The following is a 23605-nucleotide window of genomic DNA, read 5'->3' as shown; positions in this document are numbered from 1 at the left end:
TCGGTACTTACAACGCTTTAAATTTTGAGCACGTGAAATTAACTATTCACTTGCGCAAACTCTACTGGAGGCAGGAAGGTGTGTAAAACGCCTTCATTTTACCCCTTGGACTTATCTTTAATATGCAATATTTGCTTCAAAATACCCAATGCAAAACACCCAATACTTTTTTCACGGCCTGTATAAGCAAAACAACTTCCTTCCCCCATCAGAGAGGACAGCAAAGCTCTCTCCCTTTAGCGTGCAGGTGACGCCGCACCCGAGAAATATTATCGCCCATCAAGTGCCGTCAACTAGCGGTGTAGAGTCATTAATTCGGCCAGACCAGCGTCCCACGCATTGTTTACAAAAAACGGGAAGAGAGATGTGACACTTTTAGGGAGAGTAGTCACCCCATAAAAGTCATCCTTTTGATGCCGGCTGAATCACGTATCAGCGGAATGTTTGGTAATGTGGAGACTTAAAGGGGAGAAGTTTTTGTCACATAAACCCCCCTGAAGCAACTCTATGCGAATATGCGAAGCTCTCCTTACCCCTTCATAAATATCATCTCTGGTTGAGTCAAGCCCTAAAGATGTCAGGCACAAACCTTTTTTCTATCCGACAAAATTAACACCTGCATAAACGAGGGAAAAGCAAAAAGGGGTCAAACTTATATATATATATACACACAACAGAACAAAGAAGGGTGTTGTTGGTTCGTCGGAGTTTGTCGTTGTTAGGAGAAGCAAGAGTGAAGAGAGCTGTTTCGTTGGCAAGATTGAGAAGAAGTTTTGGAACAGTGATGATCCAGAGATGATAGAACTCTCACCCAGATGTGCTCTGAAGCATTTCGGTAAGTTTATCCATGTCTTAGCAAATAGAATTGCATAAAATGAACCACTAAAGAGTTATATTCCCTTTAGAATTATCACACAGGATACACCCACCTTTCTTCTCCTAGAAATAACTTTTAAAGATGTATCTTTGATGTGTTTTAACTTTAAAGTAATACTATGTTGTTTACTATAATCTGACCCAACAACAACTCATGTTTTGCTTATATAAACGCTGAGATAGACGAATGCCTATGCCGTTGTCCAAAGGAAAGGAAATGTTGTCTGTCTGGACTAAACGAAGACACGCAGATTAATGTACCTACAATTCCCCAATAACTTATCATAACAGTAGAGCAATTGCATAATTACACTATGTTATATTTAATTTACTTTTATATGTAATGTTTTATATATGTAAAATGTTGTATGTAATAAACCATATTTGTTTGTTAACCTTGCCTCATGACATTCTCTGGCAACACACGAACCATTGAATTAGAACTAATAAAGAATCATCATTGCGGCCACTTCAAAGCTCTGTTATTTCAATAGAGGGTCGGAGTGGAGAACACAGCCCCAACCGATATTCCCAGTTTTATTCTACACATCTCAGAGTAAAGCTGTAGAACACGTGAGATATATGTCCTAATCTAAACTAGTAGAAGATCATAATTAATCCGGACTCTTCTTTTAGGACGATTATTTTAGTGTGTTGTAGGCTTGTAAGACGTATAGACAGCGGTGAAAGTTTCCCAGCACGTACACACTATAACAGAGAGAATCAACCGTGGAACACTGGGCAGAATTGTAGACCCTTTCAAATTCAACCCTAATTCACGGTTTTTCAACAGTGACCTGTACTTGTTAAGTAATTCTACCGGTCTACTACTCTTAATATCATTAGTGCCAACATGTACAACAATATCACCCTTTGTGCCCTTAAAGATGATATCCACTGTACAATGTCATCAACCTTTGCCCCTGGCAGACATACCCAAAGAACTAAACCTTAGGGGATACCGGCATTAGTGGAGAAGTTAGAAGGCAGAGAGCCATCTACCATCACCCTCAATAAGCGTTCAGAGAAAAAACTGGATAACTAATTATAAAAAACAGTTGGCAAACCATAAGACAGAAGCATGTTTAGAAGACCTTTATGCCAAACACGATTGAAGGCCTTTGAGATATCAAGAGCAACTGCTTGTGTTTCACCGAACTTTTCCATTGAATTAGTCCATAAATGGGTAACATAAGCCAGAATATCACCAGTGGATCGACACTGATGGAATCCATACTGGCAATCGTTGATCAGACGGAAGGTTTCTAAGTAGTTTAAGAGAGGTGGTTAATTTATTACTTTAGAAAGAGAAACTTTAGAAACTTAACAGTGTGATTTTAAACAAACTAATTAAAAACTTTACGGAGCACGTTATACGGATATGCGCCTTTTTTTTTTTTTTTTTTGGTATATTTGTTATGAATTCGGAAATACTAAATATTAACCACAAAAGAAAAATTATATTTAATAAATTATATTCTCAGATTAAAGCTGAATCTCGCTTACCCAAAAATGCCCGTGAAGGGTTACGGAACAACATTCTTGGTTTCGTTTTTAACTTTTGTTTTGAAACACAAACCTTAATTTTTTTTGAAAATGAGATGCAAGATAGTACAGTAGTTTAAAATAACAATTTGTTATTTCATTTTTATAAAGAAATCTAATTATTATATTGTTAGATAAAGTTCTGTTTATAATACTCATTAAAACACTTATATATTTGTTATTGTTTTTTTGCTTTGTTTAAGATTATCCTGAATTGAATGACCAAAGATCGTTTCACACTGTCGTCTGAAAACGGAAATCCAATGTTTATATGAGTACAAATTGCGATATATATTTGTAGTGGTGGTGATGATGATAACGTGGTGTGTAAGACTTTCTGTAATAATTCAGGAGAGCATCTATCAATGATGAATTTTAATCAAATTGTTAATCATTTGGGGTTTGGTAAATATCAAAAATATGTTTATTTACTTCTATCTTTATCACCATTGTTTGGAGGTTTACAAATGTATTCCAGTTTTTTAATGCCGCCGGAATCAAACGTGGTGAAGTTCAAGAGGTACGATGTATATTTTCGATTATTTTAATTTTAACTCTTGTAAAATAATGAATACCTCAGGTGAGCCGTATATTTATTTGTTTATTTTTTAAGTCCCAGCAGAAGCGGGTATTGCTTCTGCTGGGGAGGAAAATGCCAGACGTTTATCCAGTGGCATAGCTAGTGGGGAACGATGGGGGAGATCTGCCGGGGGCGGCACTTTTCACGTGAGACAGAATTTTATTTTTCGACGATTCTTTTATTTATGTTAACTTAGTAATTTTTATTACTTAATAATTAGTTTTTGGAATTAAAGTTTTACTTCAAAAATAAACATAGCGTCTTAATTTTTTTCCCTATACGTCGTTTTGACTTTTTGTAGTATTTTTGGTGTGTATTGAGAGGGACCGCCAATCTCTAGTGTGCTTAATGATTTTGTAATAACTGTAAGCAAAGTGGAGGAGAAATAGTTGAAGTTAACCCGGGCTCACATCTGGTGAGTATGGGCTTGGCAAACCCAGGGTCCTGAGCTGGATATCATCATTCTTCTCTTTCTTCGTGATTCCTTTGTACCTCTCTCTCTCTCTTTCTTTCTCAGGGGGTAACTCGGATTTTTTTTTTTTTTTTTTGGCTGGTGCAGCATAAGCTTCAGCCTTCCTTGTACCATATGGCTAATAATAATAATAACATAAGAAAGACACCTGGGGTGGATGGGATCTATCCAGTTATATTAAAGGAGGTGGCAAAGGAAGTAATCAAACCCTTAGCTATAATTATGAGCGTATCCTTGGACTCAGGGGAAGTCCCCACGGATGTGCAGATGTGCATATGTATCCCCGATTCACAAAGGGTGACACGAGTAATTACAGATCAGTTAGTTTAACTTTTGTTCTGGAGAAAATAATGGAAGAACTAGTTGAAGAAGCATTGCAGGATCATCTAGACAAGACTGCAGTAATAATTCAGACTCAACATTGGTTTGTAAAGGGAAAGTCTTGTCTGACAAATTTGATTGGATACTATGATGTGTTGATAAAGGAACTGGATGCAAAAAATAATTTTCATATCATATACTTGGATTTCGGGAAAGTTTTTGATACTATTGCACATGGCAGCCTACTGTACAAATTGGAGCAGTATGATATTAAAGGCAAGTTGCTACAATGGATAAAAGGATGGTTGAGTGGGAGAAGACAGAGAGTGGTAATCAGTGGATGCTGCTCTTCGTGGACTAATGTTATTAGTGGAGTCCACCAGGGTTTGGTGTTGGGCTCACTGTTGTGTTGTATATTTATCAATGATATTGATGAAGGTGTATCAGGCTTAATGTCGAAATTTGCAAATGATACAAAGGTTGGCAGGGTTGTTAATGACATTAATAACAATGTGCTCCTGCAACAGGATCTTGAAAACTTGGGCAGATGGGCTGAGAAGTTCATCTGCCCAAAATAGTCATTAAGTTTGTCAGCTCTTGATGAAAACCTTGTTCAGACCTTTTTTCCAAAAGTGATCAAAAGTCTTAGAAATGTCCAGGGTAACTGTTTGAGTTTTGCCCAACTTTTCCATTGAATTTGTCCACAGAAAGGTAACATAAGCCAATATATATGAGTAGATCATCACTAACAGAACCCATATTGGCATTCATTGACCACATGGTAGGTTTGAAGGCAGTTGAGGAGTTGATAGTTAATGGATTTCTCCATTACTTTGGAAAGAGTTAAGTAAGGGCAATGAATAGATAACTGGATTGGAGGAGTTTGTAACCTTTTTAGGGACTGGCTGGATATGCAGAAGAAAAAACACCACTAGAATAGGAATGTGTAAAAAAGATGACACACAATAAGCGAGCTCAGCAGCACAGGTTTTCAGAGCAAGTGGAGAAATGCTGTAAGGAGCTGCACCTTTCTTGCTATCAGGACTCTTCAAAATTTTTCTGACCTTCTTTTTAATGGAAGACCACAGGAAATAGCGAGTGCAGTTTATTGGGAATGGTAGGAGGTAGTTTACCAATGTTGTCATTGCAAGAGTTGAAAGTCAAGTAAGATGCTTGTAATTCAGCTTTATCTTCAACTGAGGCAGTATCAGGTTTTAACAAAGGTAAAATGTATTAGAAGGTGAAATGCACAAGGCATAATTTCTTATGGGTTTAGGTAATTAACTATATAATTTTCCCACTACAGCAGTTTCTCCATGCATTCTCAGTAATCATATGGTGCATGTTATCGGTAGTGGCAGTAGAAGTCGATAATGATGTATTGATTAGTTTTTCTCATTATCAAAAGCAGATTATTGGATTTTATGAATGCTCTGAAATTTACTTATGGGTACACTCTCCAGACTGCCTCAATCTTAGGGTGTTTATCTCCCCCCTTCTTGCTGTTTTAACCCAATAGGAAAACGAATTCTACTGCCACTGCTGATACCACCCACCACCATCTGTAGAAGTCATTTTCCTATTTTAAAACAGCGAGAAGGGGAGATAAACACCGTAAGACTGAGGCAGTCTGTGGGTATACCTGTAAGTAAATTCAACCGTGAAGGCATAATACCGTAATCTGTAATCTGCTTTTAATAACGAGACAAATCCAATCAATACATTGTTATTGACTTCTACTGCCACTACCGATAACACGCACCATCTGTTTACCGAGAATCCAGGGAGAAACTGTGGTAGCGAGAAACGGGTTTGCCCGTTAAGTTTACCAAAGTTTCCCCGTGGTTCTCGAGTTGTCTTTCTTTACCTTTACCAACCTTGATTTTCCAATAAATGTGCTAAGTTTGTTCACGATAAGAATGTTGCACATTCCTATTCCAGTGGTGTTTTTCCTTCTGCATATCCAGCCAGTCCCTAAAAAGGTTACAAACTCCTCCAATCTAGTTATCTATTCATTACCCTTACTTAACTTTTTACAGAGTAATGGAGAAATCCATTAACTGCCAACTCCTCAACTGCCTTCAAACCTACCATGTGGTCAATGAATGACAACCATGTGGTCAATGAATGCCAATTCATTGACCACATGGTTGTCAATGAATTGGTTCTGTCTGTGATGATCCACTCATATATATTGGCTTATGTTATTTTTCTCATTTTACCTCATTTCTTATTCTTTTCTTTCAGTTTTTATTTATTTTTTTTTACCCCATTTCACACTCATTTCTGTTTTTCTTGATTTTTATTAATTTCTCGTGTATACCTTAGATTCGATAGTAACAGCCTTCTCCTATACACCTTCAGTATATTGCAACTTATACATCGTAGGGTATGTTTGCCTAAGCAGTGTCCCTGGTCCATAATACCAACTTGATTTCTTTTTCACTTTACTCTTATTTCCCTTTATGGTTTATTTTATTATATATATATATATATAGACAAATGTTTATATTCAGTGTATTGGGAAGGGGTGCTGAACTATCAATTGTAATTACCATGGAAGAAATTGAGAATGCCAGCAAGGTAAAAGAGATAACCTGAAATTAAATTAGATTGACATAAAAATAATAATGATAATAACAGTGGTACCAAAAGTGGTTGGTTGGTTTTTTTTTTTTTTTTTTTTTTTAGGAGCATTAGCAACTAAGGCCATATTGCTCCGGTGCGGTGGTCATTCCCTGACCTTTCCGCATGCTCCGTATTTGGTGGTGACGGGCTCGAACCCCGGTCTAATCAAGAAGCGTGTGCTACGCACTGGTGCTCCTTCCCACCTGGCTACGGAGGCGCCTACCAAAAGTGGTATCAAAAGTAATGGGTCCTAGGGCTTTAACTACTTCTTTAGAGGGTTGGCATCCAAAACCATAGGAGCCACCGCAATAAGTAGGGTCTCTGCATCTGTTATGATGTAACATGCGAAATGTATACATCATAGCCGACCCGACAGAGACCAAAGGAAGGAATAAAAATTCAAACATAAATAAAAATAAGTGTATAAATGTAAAATAGAATTCAAAAGCTAAAAATAAAATATATGAAATTTAAACAAAGTAACTGTAGATTTCGGAATAAAGTCAGGTTAAAGCCAACTTTGTGCTTGGACCAGAATCAGTGAATTTAACCTGACTTTATTCCGTAATCTACAGTTACTTTCTTTAAATTTTATACTATATTTTGTCTTTTTGAATTCAAACTTTCATTCATTGCTCCTTTAACAAGATTTATTGGCATTATTTTAGCTTTTTAACTCTATTTTATATTTATATACTTATTTTTATTTATGTTTGAATTTTATTCCTTCCTTCTGGTCGGGGTCGGCTATGATGTATGCGTTTCGCATGTATACATCATAACAGAAAAAGAGACCCTGCTTATTGCAGTGGCTCCTATGGTTTTGGCTGCCGACCCTCTGAAGAAGTAGGTAAAGCCCTAGGACCCACTGCTTTAGGTACCACCATTATTATTTTTATGTTAATCTATTTAATTTCAGGTTATCTCTTTTACCTTGCTAGCATTCTTAATTTCTTCCATGTTAATTACAATTGACAGTTCAACACCCCTATCCAATACACTGAATATAAATATTTGTCTATATTTCATTATGGTTGCTGGGTGTCTCTACTATAACTAGTAGTGCCCTGGATACATAACCCAGTTATAATTACAATTTAATACTTTTTCTTGCTTGCTTAGTTGTTCAGTAATGTGATTATATCCTATTATTTTTATCAATATTATATATATATATATAATCCAAATTAAATCCAATTAAATCAAAAAATAAATAGCAAAAATAATGTAAAATAAAATACAGATAGTAAAGCAAGAATTAGTGACCGCAGAAAATGCACAAACCACTACATGTTGCATGTGATATACTCAAACAAAGGTAAAATAAAATGAAATAATATGTATGCCAGTAGCATGGGAAACCAGTAGAGTGAAAATGAGAAGGGGGGGGATGAGAGAGTACTGTTGGAGAAATGCTCCTAAATAATTTTGTAAATTAAGGCCAAATACAAAGAAATTTAATGGTGCCCTCCTGATGGCACCAATAAGTTTCCGAATTGCGTGAAATATCACTAATATGAAAACATAATTTACCAACAATACAAGACCAATAAATTTAAAATGACAAAATAAAATAAGAAAATAAGATAGACTGACCATTATGTCCCATCTTGCCGGAGGATCACAAGGCCATAACGGTCAGGAAATCACTGCATTTCGAATGCTAAACAAATCCATGCCACGACTGAATGATACAATGATCGAGTAGCTGAAGCAGTAGATTTGCACATAAAGTAGATAGTAAATAGTAAAGTACATAAAGTGGTTTTGCATATGTATATAATCGGTTATAGTATTCTTTGTGATAAAGTTATAAGCAGTAAAAAAAAAAGGAGGGTGTATATCACTGATATATGTGGCATAATATAGCAGCAGAATTAATACCGTTTTGTTTACTTTTTTTTTCACAGATCACTGGATCAAAATATCTCTCATGTAAATATGGATGAAACTGTTAATGTTCCTTGTAATAATACATTAGTTTCAAGTAATGGCAAGCCTTGCTATAATAATGAATGGAATAGAAATTATTCACAATTTGTATTGGCAAATGGCAATCAGGTGAGTTATTTTTGTTTGAAATTAATCCATTATTTTCAAAGGGAAGAGTGAAAACTGGTTTATGTATAATTCATTAAGCAATTGATTAAATTGGTTGATTAAACAACAAAAACAAAATAAAGTTGTAAAGCAGATAATTTCCAAAATTATTTTATAAATTGGTATCTTTGATATAAAAACATTATTTTATGCAAACATTGACATATTTTTGTGTGTCATTAGCACATGATTAATTATATAAAATTCATTTATGGTAAATGTTTTCAGAATGTCTGAAGACCTGCATTTATGGTTGTATATTATTTCTTTCAAATAACCCCACAGAAAATTTGTAGCAGTTAAACTGGGAGACCTTAGAGGCCATTTATTGGGTTGGCATTGATCCAGTTATTTCATTGTATACATGGAAGATCATCATGAATAAAATATAGAAATCTGTTCCTTTCTAGTTTGGAGTAGACATGTTCCTGCAGTATTGTAATGTAATTCTCTAAAGTGATAGTGTCCACAAGAAGAATGGCTTACCCATTAATTGACTTAGAATTTGTTGAAAATTGCTTCATTAGGCTAAACGCGCGTGCGCCTGCACACACACACACACACACACACACACACACACCATGCCATGGATTGTATCAAGTGTTTAGTGTGTTTGAAGAAAGACAGCTGTAGAACAGATGTGCAGAAATTTGCCTTCAGCCAGTGGGTGGTTAATTGCTGGAACAAACTTCCATCTGTCGTTGTGGAAGTTGATAGCTTAAATAAATTCAAGGAGGAACTTTGAATGTCTAATTGTAACCATTCTTCCAGGAAAATATTGCATGGCTTCAACAAAGTTGAAGGAAGAGGACTTTGTTGTTGAATAGCTCTCTCCAGCATATCCAAAACATTCTCAGTAGAACTGAAATCAGGTGAATGTAGGGCCAGGGAAGATGGTGGAAGTCTGTGCCATGTTCTCCTAACCATTCTTTCATGATTTTGGCATGATGCGCTGTTGCTTTGTCATCCCTAAAGTGGCCATAACCTTCGGGATAAAAGTGTAACATTGCAGGGTACAATGTTACACTTTTGGATTTGATATAAAATTCAGATACTCTCTGGATGACATTCATCCTTCCACAGGTATTATTGGATCCAGTCCGTGTGAACAAACATTTTCCATACCATGATTCCACCTCCAGATGTTTGGGTTGCCTTAACAAGGCAAGCTAAGTCCATTGCTTTGTGAGGTTTTTGCCACACTCTCTGCTTACCATTAGTGCAACACAAAGTATATCACTTTCTTCCATTGTTCCACTCCCAATCACAATGTTCTTGGCATCATTGCAAACAGATTTTTCTATTTTTTTTCCTGTAACATTTGACTTCCAAATAGACAGGTATTGGCAATACCCAATTTCTTCAATTTCTTGTATATAATAGTAATAGTAATAGAGGCATGTTATGCAAGAAAGCAAGCATATGAGCTTATGTAGCATCAGCCAAAAAAAAAACCAAAAAAAATTCACACACCCATTTTCTCTAAAAGTTTGTCTAGTTCCTCCTTGAATTTATTTAAGCTATCAACTTCCACAACGACAGATGGAAGTTTGTTCCAGCAATTAACCACCCACTAGCTGAAGGCAAATTTCTGCACATCTGTTCTACAGCTGTCTTTCTTCAATTTGAATTTATGCCACCTTAGGTTCTTAATCTGAGCTAGCGGAAGAATCCCATCAGAATTCAGCATGCTCAACCCATTCAAGGCCTTATACACCTCAGTCAGATCACATCGCAGGTGCCTAGTCTCTAGCCACTGCAGTTTTCAGAACTTAAGCCTCTCTTGGTAAGAGGACCCCTTTGTTCCCCTCACCAATCTTGTCGCCTTTCTCTATACACACTCGAGTAAATCTATATCCTTCCTAAAATGAGGCCTCCAGACCTGTACTCAGTACTCAATCCGTGGCCTGACCATTGCCTTATACAAGGGGATAATTACCTCCTTTTCCCTGCTAGTAAAATTCCTGTATATCATTGGCAATACCCCATGACCTGCTCTGGCAGCCTGTCTGCATTGCTCAGAAAACTTCACTGACTACACAATTACTCCCAGGTCTTTTTCATTTTCTACACACAGTACCACATAGCTGGTAGGTTCCTCTGGGGTTACTTCTACAAATATTCAGTACTTTGTATTTCTCAATGTTAAACTTCAGTTGCCAATTCTCAGCCCATCTGCCCAAATTTTCTAGATCCTGTTGCAGTAGCACACTTCTATTACTGTCATTAACAACCCTGCCAACCTTTGTATCATTTGCAAACTTCAACATTAAGCCTGATATACCTTCATCCATATCATTGATAAATATACAAAACAACAGTGGACCCAACACTGAACCCTGTGAGACTCCACTAATAACATTAGTCCACGAAGAGCAGCATACATTAAACACTACTCTGTCTTCTTCCACTCAACCACCCTTTTATCCATTGTAGCAACTTAACCCTTAATTCAATTCTGCTCCAGTTTGTACAGTAGTCTTCCATGAACAACAGTGTCAAATGCTTTCCTGAAATCCAAGTACAGTGGATTCCGGTTATTTGGGGCACTGGTTAATCGGGGCAGCCGTTTATTTGGGGCAAATCTTAAAAAACAGAACCCAGTCGAGAAAATAGCCACGGTTTACTTCGCTTAATTGGGGAAATATGCCGTTTAATCGGGGCAGGAGACCGCAGCACTGGAGATCACCCTACGATTGTCTCCGATCAAACAATTTTGGTCTGATTTCTGGAGATCACAACCATAAAACAATAAAAACAATTAGTGGTCACCTGTTTATTGGGCTTTTCTGTTAGTGCAATCTATCATAAACGGATAGTAAACTCGATTTTACTGAATTTGCGATAATACCGACAGCTGGAATTCTGTGAGTTATTATGGTAAAATGTGTTTACACTTCCACGAAATCTTCAATCATATAAAAAAATTAATTGTCAGATCTTCTCTTCATTCCTTTTTAAAGCTTTGTAACTTGTTACTCCGTTCTGACTTGCGTGTATCGTGTTACTTGCAATTTGTGTGTGCCGTGTCCTTTGTTATTGATTGCTTATCTTGTTACTGTTTTAAATTTTAACCCTCACCCACAAATGTCAGTGAACAGAAATGTCAACTAGTTAGTTATGTACATATTACAGTACGTATTAATTATTCCAATTATCACGTATATTCTTCCGATTTTAAGGTATTATTTAATTTTTTAATTGGTAAGGTAATAAAGGGCAAATTTGTGCTTAATATATTTTACTTTTATAGCCTGTGGATAATATTCCTCCTATTTTCGCTAATTAGAATCGCTGTTTAATAGAATTAAAATTCAATTCACAAATGTGATCACAATGACCGCCGCTTACTACACATCGTATAGTGAACGATACTTTACTATGGTGACTCCGTCGTAATGTGATTTGATTGTTCAGTGAACCAATTGTAAAGGGGGGGGTACTTGCATTTTTAACTATTTATGTGAAACTTCGGATAATTGGGGCAGCGCTTAATCGGGCCAAAATGCACCAGTCTCGATGTGTCCCAATTAACCGGAATCGACTGTATATGATATCAAAATTATTTTTTGCATCCAGTTCCTTTGTAACCACATCATAGCATCCAATCAGATTTGTCAGACAAGACTTTCTCTCAACGAACTCAACCCATGCTGTGTCTGAATTATTGCTGCAGTCTTGTCTAGATGATCGTGCAATGCATCTTTAACCAGTGACTCCATTATTTTACCCGGAACAGAAGTTAAACTAACAGGTCTGTAATTACTTGTGTCACCCTTCGATCCCCCTTTGTGAATTGGGGATACATTTGCACATCTCCAGTCCGTTGGGACCTCCCCTTAGTTCAAGGATGCTCTCATAATTATGGCAAAGGGTTTGCTTAGTTGCTTTGCCACCTCCTTTAATATAACTGGATAGATCCCATCCACTCCAGGAGCCTTTCTTATGTTTAACTTCAACAATTTATCCTCCAATTTGCTCTCAGTTATTACAAAATCATTAAGCACCCTGTTACAGTTTGATAAACTTCTGGCATTTTCCTCCCTTAATAATTCCTCATGTGTGAATGTAGATGCAGAATACTCATTCAGTTTGTTCGCTATCTTTTTTTTTTTTTATATAAACCCCAAACACGGAAGGTATCAAAACCTATAGTACTTAGTACCGTGCATGGGTTGAAGGAGAAGTATGGGGGGGAGGGGGCTGCCATAAACTTTGCTCTAGAGACTAAACATGGGTTTCACCACTTCAAGCCTCCAATAAGCAAAGTGGTGGTATTTCACCAGTTGATGAAAGTCATCTACCACCTATGACTATCTGATCAGGATCATCAATGGTCGAACCATCAATATCAAGTGGACTAATCCACTTGATTCACCCCCTTCCTTTTAGAGTTTATATACGTAAAGAAGTCCTTGCTTTTTTTCTTAGCATCCTTTGCCAAAGATTTCTCGTAATCTGCCTTTGCTTGCCTAAAATATTTTGTGACTTGATTACAGACAAGCTTATAGGCTTCTGTGTTGCCTGATAATTTATATGCATCCCATGAATTTTTCTTCTCTGCCACAAGGCTCGTTAGTTCATTTGATAACCATTTAGGTCTAAACCTTGAACAATATTTCTTAATAGGTATGAAACTTTTAGTAGCTTCCATGATTAATTCCTTGAATGCTTCCCACATAGAATTTGATGTTGGTAACATCATCAGTAGGTTCCACTGTACAGATTTAAATCTGTCTGAGACCACTGTAGTCACCTTTACGGAAGCAAAAACCCTTCCCTTTACCTCTGATGCTAATTATATCTTTAAGTAAATCCCACATCAGTATACTGTGATCACTGCCACCTAGTGGTTCCTTTATCTGTAAATTCTTAATTCACGAATAATCACTGCTGATAACCAGATCAAGAGTATTACCTTCTTTGGTTTGATTGTTTTCTGCAGCAGCATGTTCGAGCATGCTGCTGCAGAAAACAGTCATCCAATAAATCCACAAAATTCTTGCTAGTGTGCAAGTACCAATCGACAAGTTCTAGTCAATATCTGGGAAGTTAAAATCCTCCATTATAAGACATTCTGATTTACTAGCCCACTCTATTTCTCTGTACAATTGTTTGTTGTACTCATTCGAGTCATTAGGCCTATAATATAGGAGTAGGATCTCCTACTCTTATTTTTCGTTTCCCAGTGTCCTTTTGTCACGCCAAACTGACTCAACATTGCACTGTCCATCTACGTCAACTGGATGCACTTCCTTAGATTTTGTTTTTCTTAATTAACAGCATAACCCCCCCCTGCCCTTCTTATCCTGTCTATCCTTTCTAATTTCTGATATCCCAACAACGCTCCATATTCCAGTTCTGCATTTGCTAATATCTGTGTGGCGCCTCCGTAGCCAGGTGGGCAGGAGCAGCAGTGCGCATCACACGCTTCTTGATTAGACAGAGTTCAAGCCCATGACCACCAAATACGGAGGATGTGGAAAGGTCAGGGAATGACCACCGCATATCTCAGGAGCAATATGGCCTTAGTTGCTAATGCTCCTAAAAACCAAATAACAACAACATAATATCTGTGTGACATCAGATTTCTGATATCCCAACAATATCCCCCCTTTGATGTCTTGACCAGCACTTCAAATTCATCAAATTTATTTACTATACTTCTAGCATTGGTATACATGCACCTATTCTTATTCTTACGTACCCTAACATAGCCCATGTATTTATTTGTTTCATGATGACTGCCATCAGTTTCTGAAACTCCGATCACCCCTCGCTCTATGCCGCTGCTAATAGAAGTAATGCAAGAATTCACCTTCACCTCTGCCTGCAGCTACTTTTCCTCCAAGCTAGCAGTTTTCTGACCCAACTAATGCTGCCTCAATAGCATCAGCAAACACTCTTGCACCCTTTTTATTTTAGTGTATCCCATCCCTGTAGAAGCAGTCTGTCCTGTTAACAAGCACAGACCACACTGAAAAAAATTCTACCCCTTGAGCCTTGCACGATCCCTCTAGGGCCGAATCGATTGTCAAGGCTCTCATCATATACTCTCTCCTGTTGTGTCTGGGGACAATTACAGACACTTTCAAATTTAACCCTAACTCACGACTTTCTTTCAACATTGACTTGTGCTTGTTAAGTAAATCTGAAGATCTCCTACACTTAATGCCATTGGTGCCAATGTGTACAAGAATATCACCCTATGTGCCCTTAAAAGATGATATCTGCTCTACAGCATCATCAACTTTTGCCCCAGGCAGACATACCCTGGTCCTATTTCATCTATCCTTTTTACATAATGTATTACCCATCTCCCTGATAGTAGAGTCACCAACAATAACTAACTCTTGTGAGACCAGTGCTTTCTGCCCTGGAGATTGCTGCTGTGTTGCCTGATGCACAAGAGTGAGCTGTGGCATTGAGTTCAGCAGCTGAGAGCTTGACGGGCCCCTCATTTTAATTTCTTTAAAGGCATTTACCCTACACCTCAAGCTCTCATAGATGCCCATCAGAATGCTCAGTTGGCGCCTAATTTTTTGACGCTAGACACCTAGCACACACAAAGACTCCTACTTGGGTAGATCATGTTCTGTTCCAGAGAGTTCGGCAAACATTTCACAAGTTGCACATTTTTTTAAGCTGTGATGCGTTGGAGAATCGCCACTCTCAGTTCTCCCGTGAGTCACAGCACTGATGCCATTTTGTGCCTATTGCTTTGCTGGCATTATATTTAAAATTAATAATAAATACTACACTATCTAATAGAATCCTAAATGTAGTGATGTGTATTATGCTATATAATTTTACATTTGAGCTACCTATTTACCATAATTAAAAATTTGAATTCCCTACCACTCTCTGTACAAAAATAATGGCTGTAAGATTTGAACGAAACAACAGTTTTATGTATATTCAGTAGTAACCTGCAAGAACTCTACCTAAATTAAAAATAACCAGCGTAACTAGAATTATAAGGCCACTTATAAAGTACAATATAAAATAATAATGAGGTAAATAAAACAGCAAACAGCACTTTTTTGGAGCCTAAATTTTTATTTTTAAAGAGAGTCAGCGCCCTCTTATAGGTTACAGAATGAAATAGGGCTGTTCTGGGTTTGATTGACTTCAGTTGTTAATTGCTGCACACCGAATGTCCTATTTTTCTGTACAGTCCTCCTTAGAGTGCAACGGTTTTGCTCTTGAAGTTCTGTTTTGAGATGGATACTTTTGGGAAACAAATTGTCTTTTGTTTTTTGAATTGTGGCTCCTGCTAAATATGCCCCCACAATAAGATATTTTTTAAAGTCTGATAGAATACAAGTTTTCTTCATTCTGGTTTCAGATTACTGCAGTTGAACAGCCTGTGGAGTCTTTTTACTTAATAAGGCAATCATCCCATGTCACAGTTTTCTTTGCGTTTATTGGCATTTCTTCTGTCTGTGATTGTCTTAATACAAAGGTTTGTATTTTTTTGGCCATTTTGTTGTAATATCATTGGTAAAATTTCATTCCTTTCAATCTTTTAGTATCAGTATTAGCAAAATAATACAAAGAAGCAAAACTTATATAGCTAGCCAAAGAAATAAAATGTAATAGAAAGCAGCTCTTACTTATTGGGCTGAGAAAGAGTAAAAATGCTATTAGAGTAGAAGCACATGTTGCAAGAAAACAAGCTTATACAGCATCAGCCAAAAAAAAACCCCTTCCTATATCACTGATCCATTCATTCCAAATATTTATCTAGTTCTGCCTTGAATTTACTCAAGCTATCAACTTCCGCAACAACAGACGGAAATTTGTTCCAGCAATCAACTACCCGCTGGCTAAAGGCATACTTCCACACATCTATTCTACAACTGTTTTTCCTCAGTTTGAATCTATGCCCCCTCAGGTTTCTAATCTGAGCAAGAGGAAGAATCCCATTAGTATTAAGCCTGCTCAATTCATTCAAGATCTTATACACCTCAATCAGATCACCTCACAGGTGACTAGTCTCCAGAAGTTGCAGTTTGCAGAACTTAAACCTTTCTTCATAAGAGCACCCCTTTTTTCCCTTCACCAGTCTTGTTGCCCTTCTCTGTACTCGTTCTAGCAACTCTATATCCTTCCTAAAATGAGGCTTCCAGACCTGGACACAGTACTCAAAGTGTGGCCTGACCATTGCCCTATACAAAGGGATAACCACCTCCTTATCTCTGCTCGCAAAATTTGTGTATATCATTGACAAGACACCATGAGCTACTCTGGCGGCCTGTCTGCACTGCTCAGAAAACTTCATATCTGACTGCACAATTACTCCCAGGTCTTTTTCATTTTCTGCCACCCTAAATTTAGTACCACACAGTTAGTACATTCCTCTGGGGTTACTTCTATCAATATGCAGAACTTTGCATTTGTCAATGTTAAACATCAGTTGCCACTTTTCAGCCCATCTACCCAACTTTTCCAGATCCTGTTGCAGCAGGATACTGTCATTACTGTTATTAACAACCCTGCTAACCTATCATCTGCAAACTTTGACATTAAGCTTGATATACTTTCATCAGTATCATTGATAAATATACAAAACAACAATGGGCCTAACACCGAACCCTGAGGGACACCACTAATAACATTAGTCCACATAGAGCAGTACCCATTGATTACCACTCTCTGTCTTATCCCACTCAACCATCCTTTTATCCATTGTAGCAACTTGCCCTGAATGCCATACTGTTTCAGTTTGTACTTCCATGTGCAAGAGTATCAAAAGCTTTCCTGGAATCAAAGTATATGATACCAAGATTATTTTTTGCATCTAGTTCCTTTGTAATCACATCATAGTATCCAATCAAATTGGTCAGAGAAGACTTCCATTTAAGAAAAAACCCATGCTGTGGCTGAACTATAGTCTTGTCTAGGTGATTGTGCAATGCTTCTTTAACCAGTGACTCCATTATATGGGTGCCTCTGTAGCCAGGTGGGCAGAAGCAGCAGTGCGTAGCACACGCTTCTTGATTAGACTGGGGTTCGAGCCCGTGACCACCAAATATGGAGGATGCGAAAAGGTCAAGAATGACCACCGCATATTCCAGGAGCAATATGGCCTTAGTTGCTAATGCTCCTATAAACCAAATAACAACGACTCCATTATTTTCCCTGGAACAGAAGTCAAACTAACAGATCTGTAATTACTCATGTCACCCTTTGATATCCTTCATGAATTGGAGATACATTTGCACATCTCCAGTCCTTGGGACTTCCCCCGAGTCCAAGGATGCTCTCCTAATTATGGCTAAGGGTTTGCTTAGTTCATTTGCCACCTCCTTTAATATAACTGGATAGATCCCATCTACCCCAGGTGTCTTTCTTATGTTTAACTTCAACAATTTCTCCTCCACTTTGCTCTCAGTTATTACAAAATTGCTTAACTTATTCCTTTTAAAGCCTTAAATATTACTCACCTAGTTTCCAGATGCTACATAATTTACTGAATACTAGCCTTTCTTTGTAAGAATATCCTTTTGTGCCATTAATGTAGTTAATCATGTTGTTTTTCTTTGTATCCTTTCCAATAAATCTATATTATTCCTAAAATGAGATTTCTAAATCTTTATGCAATATTCAACATATGGCCTTATCATTGCTTTAAAATTGGGATAACTAATTTGTCCCTTCTGGAAAAGTTTCTGTATATCATTGACAGAATCCCATAAGCCTTTCTTGCAGCTGGTCTGCCTGCTCAGAATACCTCTTGTCAGACTAGAATTATAGCTAGTATCTTGTTTCCTATTTTGTTACCTTGAGTATGGTGCTACAAAAATGGTATACTGTATTTATTTTTGGATTACTGCTACCCAGTACATTATCTTGCATTTATAACTACGATGGTCTGAGACAGTATTTAAATTCTATACAGTGGGACCAACTGATGATGTTACCAACAGCAAATTCAAAATGGGAAGCATTCAAAGAACTTATCTTGAAAGTTACTAAGCTTTACACACAACTAAGAAATATTGTTCAAGGTTTAGGCCTAAATGGATGTCAGATGAACTAATGAGACATATGGCAGAGAAGAAAAATGCTTGGGACACATAAATTAACACGTGATACAGAAGCCTAGGAGAGATATAAGTTGATCTGTAACCAAGTTACAAAGGAGGTTAGGCAGGCGAAGGCAGATTACGAGAAATCTTTGGCAAGGGATGCAAAGAAAAACAGCAAAGAGTTCTTTTCTTATGTAAACTCTAGAAGGAAGGGGATGAATCAGATTGGTCCACTTGATATCGATGGTTCAATTGTTGATGATGCTGCTCAGGTAGCTAACAAACTAAATGAAAATTTTGCTTTGACATTCACACACGAGGAGTTATTCAGCGAGGGGAATGCCAGAGGTGTATTCAACTCTGGCAGTAAGCTAGATAATCTTGTAATAACTGAGAGTAAAGTGAAGGAAAATTGTTGAAGATAAACATAAGAAAGACACCTGGGGTGGATGGGATCTATCCAGTTATATTAAAGGAGGCAGCAAAGGAAATAAGCAAACCCTATCCATAATTATGAGAGCTTCTTTGGACTCAGGGGAGGTACCCACAGACTGGAGATGTGCAAATGCGACCCCAATTCACAAAGGAGGATCAAAGGCTGACACAAGTAATTATAGACCTGTGAGTTTAACTTCTGTTCCAGGAAAATTAATGGAGGCACTGGTTAAAGAAGCACTGCAGGATCATCTAGACAAGACTTCAGTTATAGCTCGGACACAGCATGGTTTTGTTAAGGGGAAGTCTTGCCTGACCAATTTGATTGGATACTATGATGCAGTCACAAAAGAACTGGATGCAGGGAATAACTTTGATATTATAAAGGCTTTTGATACTGTTGCACATGGAAGACTGCTGCACAAATTGGAGCAGTGTGGCATTGGAGGCAAATTGCTGCTATGGATAAAGGGGTGGTTGAGGGGGAGACGAGAGTGTTAATCAATGGACACTGCTCATCGTGGACTAATGCTATAAGTGGAGTCCCACAGGGTTAAGTGTTGGGTCCATTATTGTTTTCTGTATTTATAAATAATATTGATGATGGTATATCAAGCTTAATGTCCAAGTTTGCAGACGATACAAAAGTTGGCAGGGTTGTTAAGGACACTACTGACGCTATGCTGCTGAACAGGATCTGGAAAGCCGACCGGGCTAGCCGGGTGGGTAAAGTGCCTGCCTGGCAATAAAGGTTGCGGGTTCGAATCCCACCACGGGCTTTGATCAGTGTACTGCAAAAACCTTGGGAGGTGCATTACGGTCACAGAAGCCGATGCGCCAACAACTACCAAAAAAAAAAAAAAAAAAAGGATCTGGTAAGGTTGAGCAGATGGGCTGAGAAGTGGCAAATGAAGTTTAACATTGACAAATGTAAAGTACTACATATGGGAAACAGCAACCCCAGAGTAATGTATCAACTCCGTGGTACTACACTGACAGTGGTAGAGAATGAAAAGGACCTGGAGGTAATTGTGCAGGCAGATATGAAGTTCTCTGAGCAGTGCAGACGAGCTGCAAGAGTAGCTCATGGTGTCTTATCAATGATATACAGAAATTTTTCTGGCAGGGATAAGGAGGTGATTATTCCCTTGTATAAGGCAATGGTGAGGCAACACCTTGAGTACTGTTTGCAGGTCTGGAGGCCTCATTTCAAGAAGGACGTAGAGCTGCAGGAACGAGTACAGAGAACGACAACAAGGTTAGTGAATGGAACAAAGGGTTGCGCTTACGAAGAAAGGCTTAAGTTTTGCAAATTACAGTGTCTGGAGACTAGGCACCGGCGAGGTAATCTGATAGAGGTGTATAAAGCCTTGAATGGTTTGAGCATGCTCAATGCTGATGGGATTCTGCCTTTTGCTCAGAATAATCACCTGAGAGGGCATAAATTCCAATTGAGGAAAGACAGATGTAGGATAGATGTTCAGAAATTTGCCTTTAGCCAGCGGGTAGTTGGTTGGTGGAACAGACTTCCATTCCTTGTTGTGGAAGTTGATAGCCTAAATAAATTCAAAGCTCAGCTGGACAGGTATTTCGAATGAACAGAGGGGTGAAGTGGAAGTTTTTTTTTTTTTTTTTTGGCTGATGCTGCATAAGCTTGCTTTCTTGTGTCATATGCCTCTACTAATGCTAATGTTAATTTATCAACACTAAACCTCCACTCCCATTTTTCATTCCATTCACATAGTTTACCTAGATCTGGAAGTAGCATACACTGATTAATTGCATTTATATCATCATCATGCTTAGACATCAAAGTTGAAAATGCCTACATCATTATCATTAATAAATATTAAAAATAGCAAGGATCCTACAAAATCCTGTACTGCCTCACTCATTACTTTAGTCTATGAAGAGCTATGACAATTTATAAACTTGTCACTTTTATACTTATTCCTCCCCCCCACCACCACTTCACCATAATATTAACCTCACCCTAATGTGATATTGTTTCAATTTGTACAAAGATTTTTTGTGTATTAAAAGCTTTACTGGAATCTAAGTATATAATGTTAAAATTATTCCTTGCATTGAGTTCCTCTGCAATAACTTCATAGTAGAAAATCAGATTGGTTGGGTATGATCACCTGTTATAATACATCCATGCGGTGTTTGTTTTATAGTTGCATTTTTATCAGTGTTGTCTTGTATTAATTGTTTAACTATTGACTGGTTGTGTTTCTTGGAACAGAAACCAAACTTAGAGGAACAGTGGGTAATTACAGGTCTGTAGTTACCCACTTTTTCAATTACAGGTCTGTAATTACCCACTTTATCCTTAGAACCACTATTGTGTATAAGGGAGACATTTACATATCTGCAGTCTGGAGGGGCTGCACCTGAATTCAAGGTTTCTCTCAATATTATAGCTGAAGGTTTGATTACCTCTTCTGATGCTTGAAGATTCCATCAGGACTAGGTCTCTTAAATGTTTAGCTGCTACAATGTCTGTTTAGCTGCTACAATGTCTGTTCCAGCTCTTCAGTTCTTCAGCTATAAAATCATTTAACTCCCATTTGGTATTTATATTCCCATATATAAAAACTTTGTGCATAAATATAGATGCCAATATTTATTGTTTGTCAGCATCCTGTAATGAATCATTAATATCAGTATACCATTCATATTAAGTGGACCAGTGTGATTCATCCTCTTTCGTCTCTCTTCTGGTGCCTCTGTAGCCAGTTGGGCAGGAGTGCCAGTGCGTAGCACATGCTTCTTGATTAGACCAGGGGTCGAGCCCGTGACCACCAAATACGGAGGATGTGGAAAGGTCAGGGAATGACCACCGCATATCCCTAGAGCAATATTGCCTTAGTTGCTAATGCTCCTAAAAACCAAATGACAACAACCTCTTCCTTCTACTATTAACATAAGCAGAGAATTCCTTGCTGCATTTCTTTGTACTTTTATCATAATCTGCCTTTAATTTCCATAATCTGCCTCTTAGTGTTGAGAATACAAATGGCATTATATGTGGATAGCCAACTGCTGGGAAGGTTCATTCTCTCTATTGTTTTAGATCATACAGAGTAATCCAAGATAAGCCATGTTTATTTTTGTGTTTTTAACTTTTTTAATGAAAATATGGAACATGTCTAAATAAACTTGACATGTTTTGCTATTTATGCTAACTTTGTAAGAAAGGCAAAAGAAAACATAAAATTTGTTAAAAGTGTGTTGTGTATATTTCAGGATGAAACTTGGCAACCAGGGTAAACCATCAGTTCAACACGAAGTTTTCTCTGCTTCTGTTTAGGTAGTGGATTCAAGAAAAAGACTGCTTTTTGTTATTCTCATGGTCTGGTGCGAACCAAAAACCATAACGATTATTGCTATTTTTGCTTATCTAAAGCGTAAGTCTATAACACACTAAAAAATAGGAAGGACATTTCATACTTAAATCTACCATAAGATCCTTTGTGTGAGAGCCTTATTATTATTATTAGCTATATGGTGCAAGGAATCCTGAGGCTTATGCTGCACCAGCCAAAAAAAAAAAAAAAAAAATTCCACAAGTTACCCAGAGAGAGAGAGAGAGAGAGAGAGAGAGAGAGAGAGGAATCACCAAGAAAGAAAAGAAAAGAATGATGGGGCACTAACTGGAACGAACAGTTTGCAGAAGTTATGAAGTTTACAAAGTCAATGCACTAAATGAAGGAAATGTCTCTTTTTCTGGTAAAAGTTATATATATATAAAGTAGTAACTTTTTCTGTAATCTATGAAATTTGATGTGACATTATTCGTGAGATAATTTTATGAGATATTACTTTTTGAATGTCTGGCTCCCATTTTCTGCAACTGGGAAAATTGTATTTTTAATTAAGCTAGAAAAGTAATAACTAAAAAGAAATTACAGATCTTTGAAAGTCACTTTGTATCTTTCAAAGATACATCTTCAGGTATGTTAGCATACCTAAGCAATTTCTATTTGAACTACAACCATGAAATGGGGAAAGGGAACCTTTCAAAGTGGTTGCTGTGGCACCAACTTGTAACAGATTGGTTGGTTGGCATTTGACACATCACTGACTCCAAGTGCAATGTCGTTTTTCTGTATGTGGGAATTACTTAACGCTGCTCCTCACTTTTTGTAACTGGTTGTTTCATTACGAGTTACTTGTTTTACTTTGTTGAGTGTCTCTTAAAGGTTATGGTACAGGTTTATTGTTGGCAAGATGCAATATCTGCTGTTTATTACAGGCACTTCAAACTGGTGCTACCTTTGAATGCCTTTTACTCTATTTTGATTTGTATAAATACTAAGAACAAGCCACAAACTGAAAATAAATCACAGAGAGCACTGTGTTTCCTCTTCCATTACACAATCATCATGACTTCCAGCAAGAACTAAGTTTCTTGTCTAACTTTTAACTACTTTTTTTTCTTTGTGATCAAATCCTGCAAATTCCTGCGGGTTTCCTTTTTCATTTCAAGGGCAGTTAAATATCGTGAATCACAATTCCAGAGTCTAATTGCCACCAGAAACTTCTAATATGATTTCATCATCAGATGCTGAATGCAGCATGTATGCTGACAGTGACTACTTCCCTCAT

The 23605-nt window shown here is 37.5% G+C and overlaps 1 protein-coding gene across 2 annotated transcripts in view; it reads left to right on the top strand.

Moving 5' to 3' along the window:
• Window positions 1–2756: 2756 nt before the first annotated feature.
• Window positions 2757–23605, top strand: part of LOC150085601 (organic cation transporter protein-like) — a 302555-nt gene continuing 281706 nt past the window's right edge. For both annotated transcript variants that reach the window (XM_090373385.1, XM_090373384.1), the window contains exons 1-2: window positions 2757–2941; window positions 8333–8483. In XM_090373385.1, coding sequence (XP_090229511.1) covers window positions 2787–2941; window positions 8333–8483 — 306 coding nt within the window. In that variant the 5' untranslated portion in view covers window positions 2757–2786. The remainder of the gene's footprint in view (window positions 2942–8332; window positions 8484–23605) is intronic.

This window comes from Mastigoproctus giganteus, chromosome 5 (genome assembly GCF_048544385.1).
Source record: "Mastigoproctus giganteus isolate SK-2022 chromosome 5, ASM4854438v1, whole genome shotgun sequence".
NCBI lineage: Eukaryota > Metazoa > Arthropoda > Arachnida > Uropygi > Thelyphonidae > Mastigoproctus > Mastigoproctus giganteus.
Note: the sequence above shows the minus strand (reverse complement) of the source record. Positions and strands in the feature narration are given on the sequence as shown.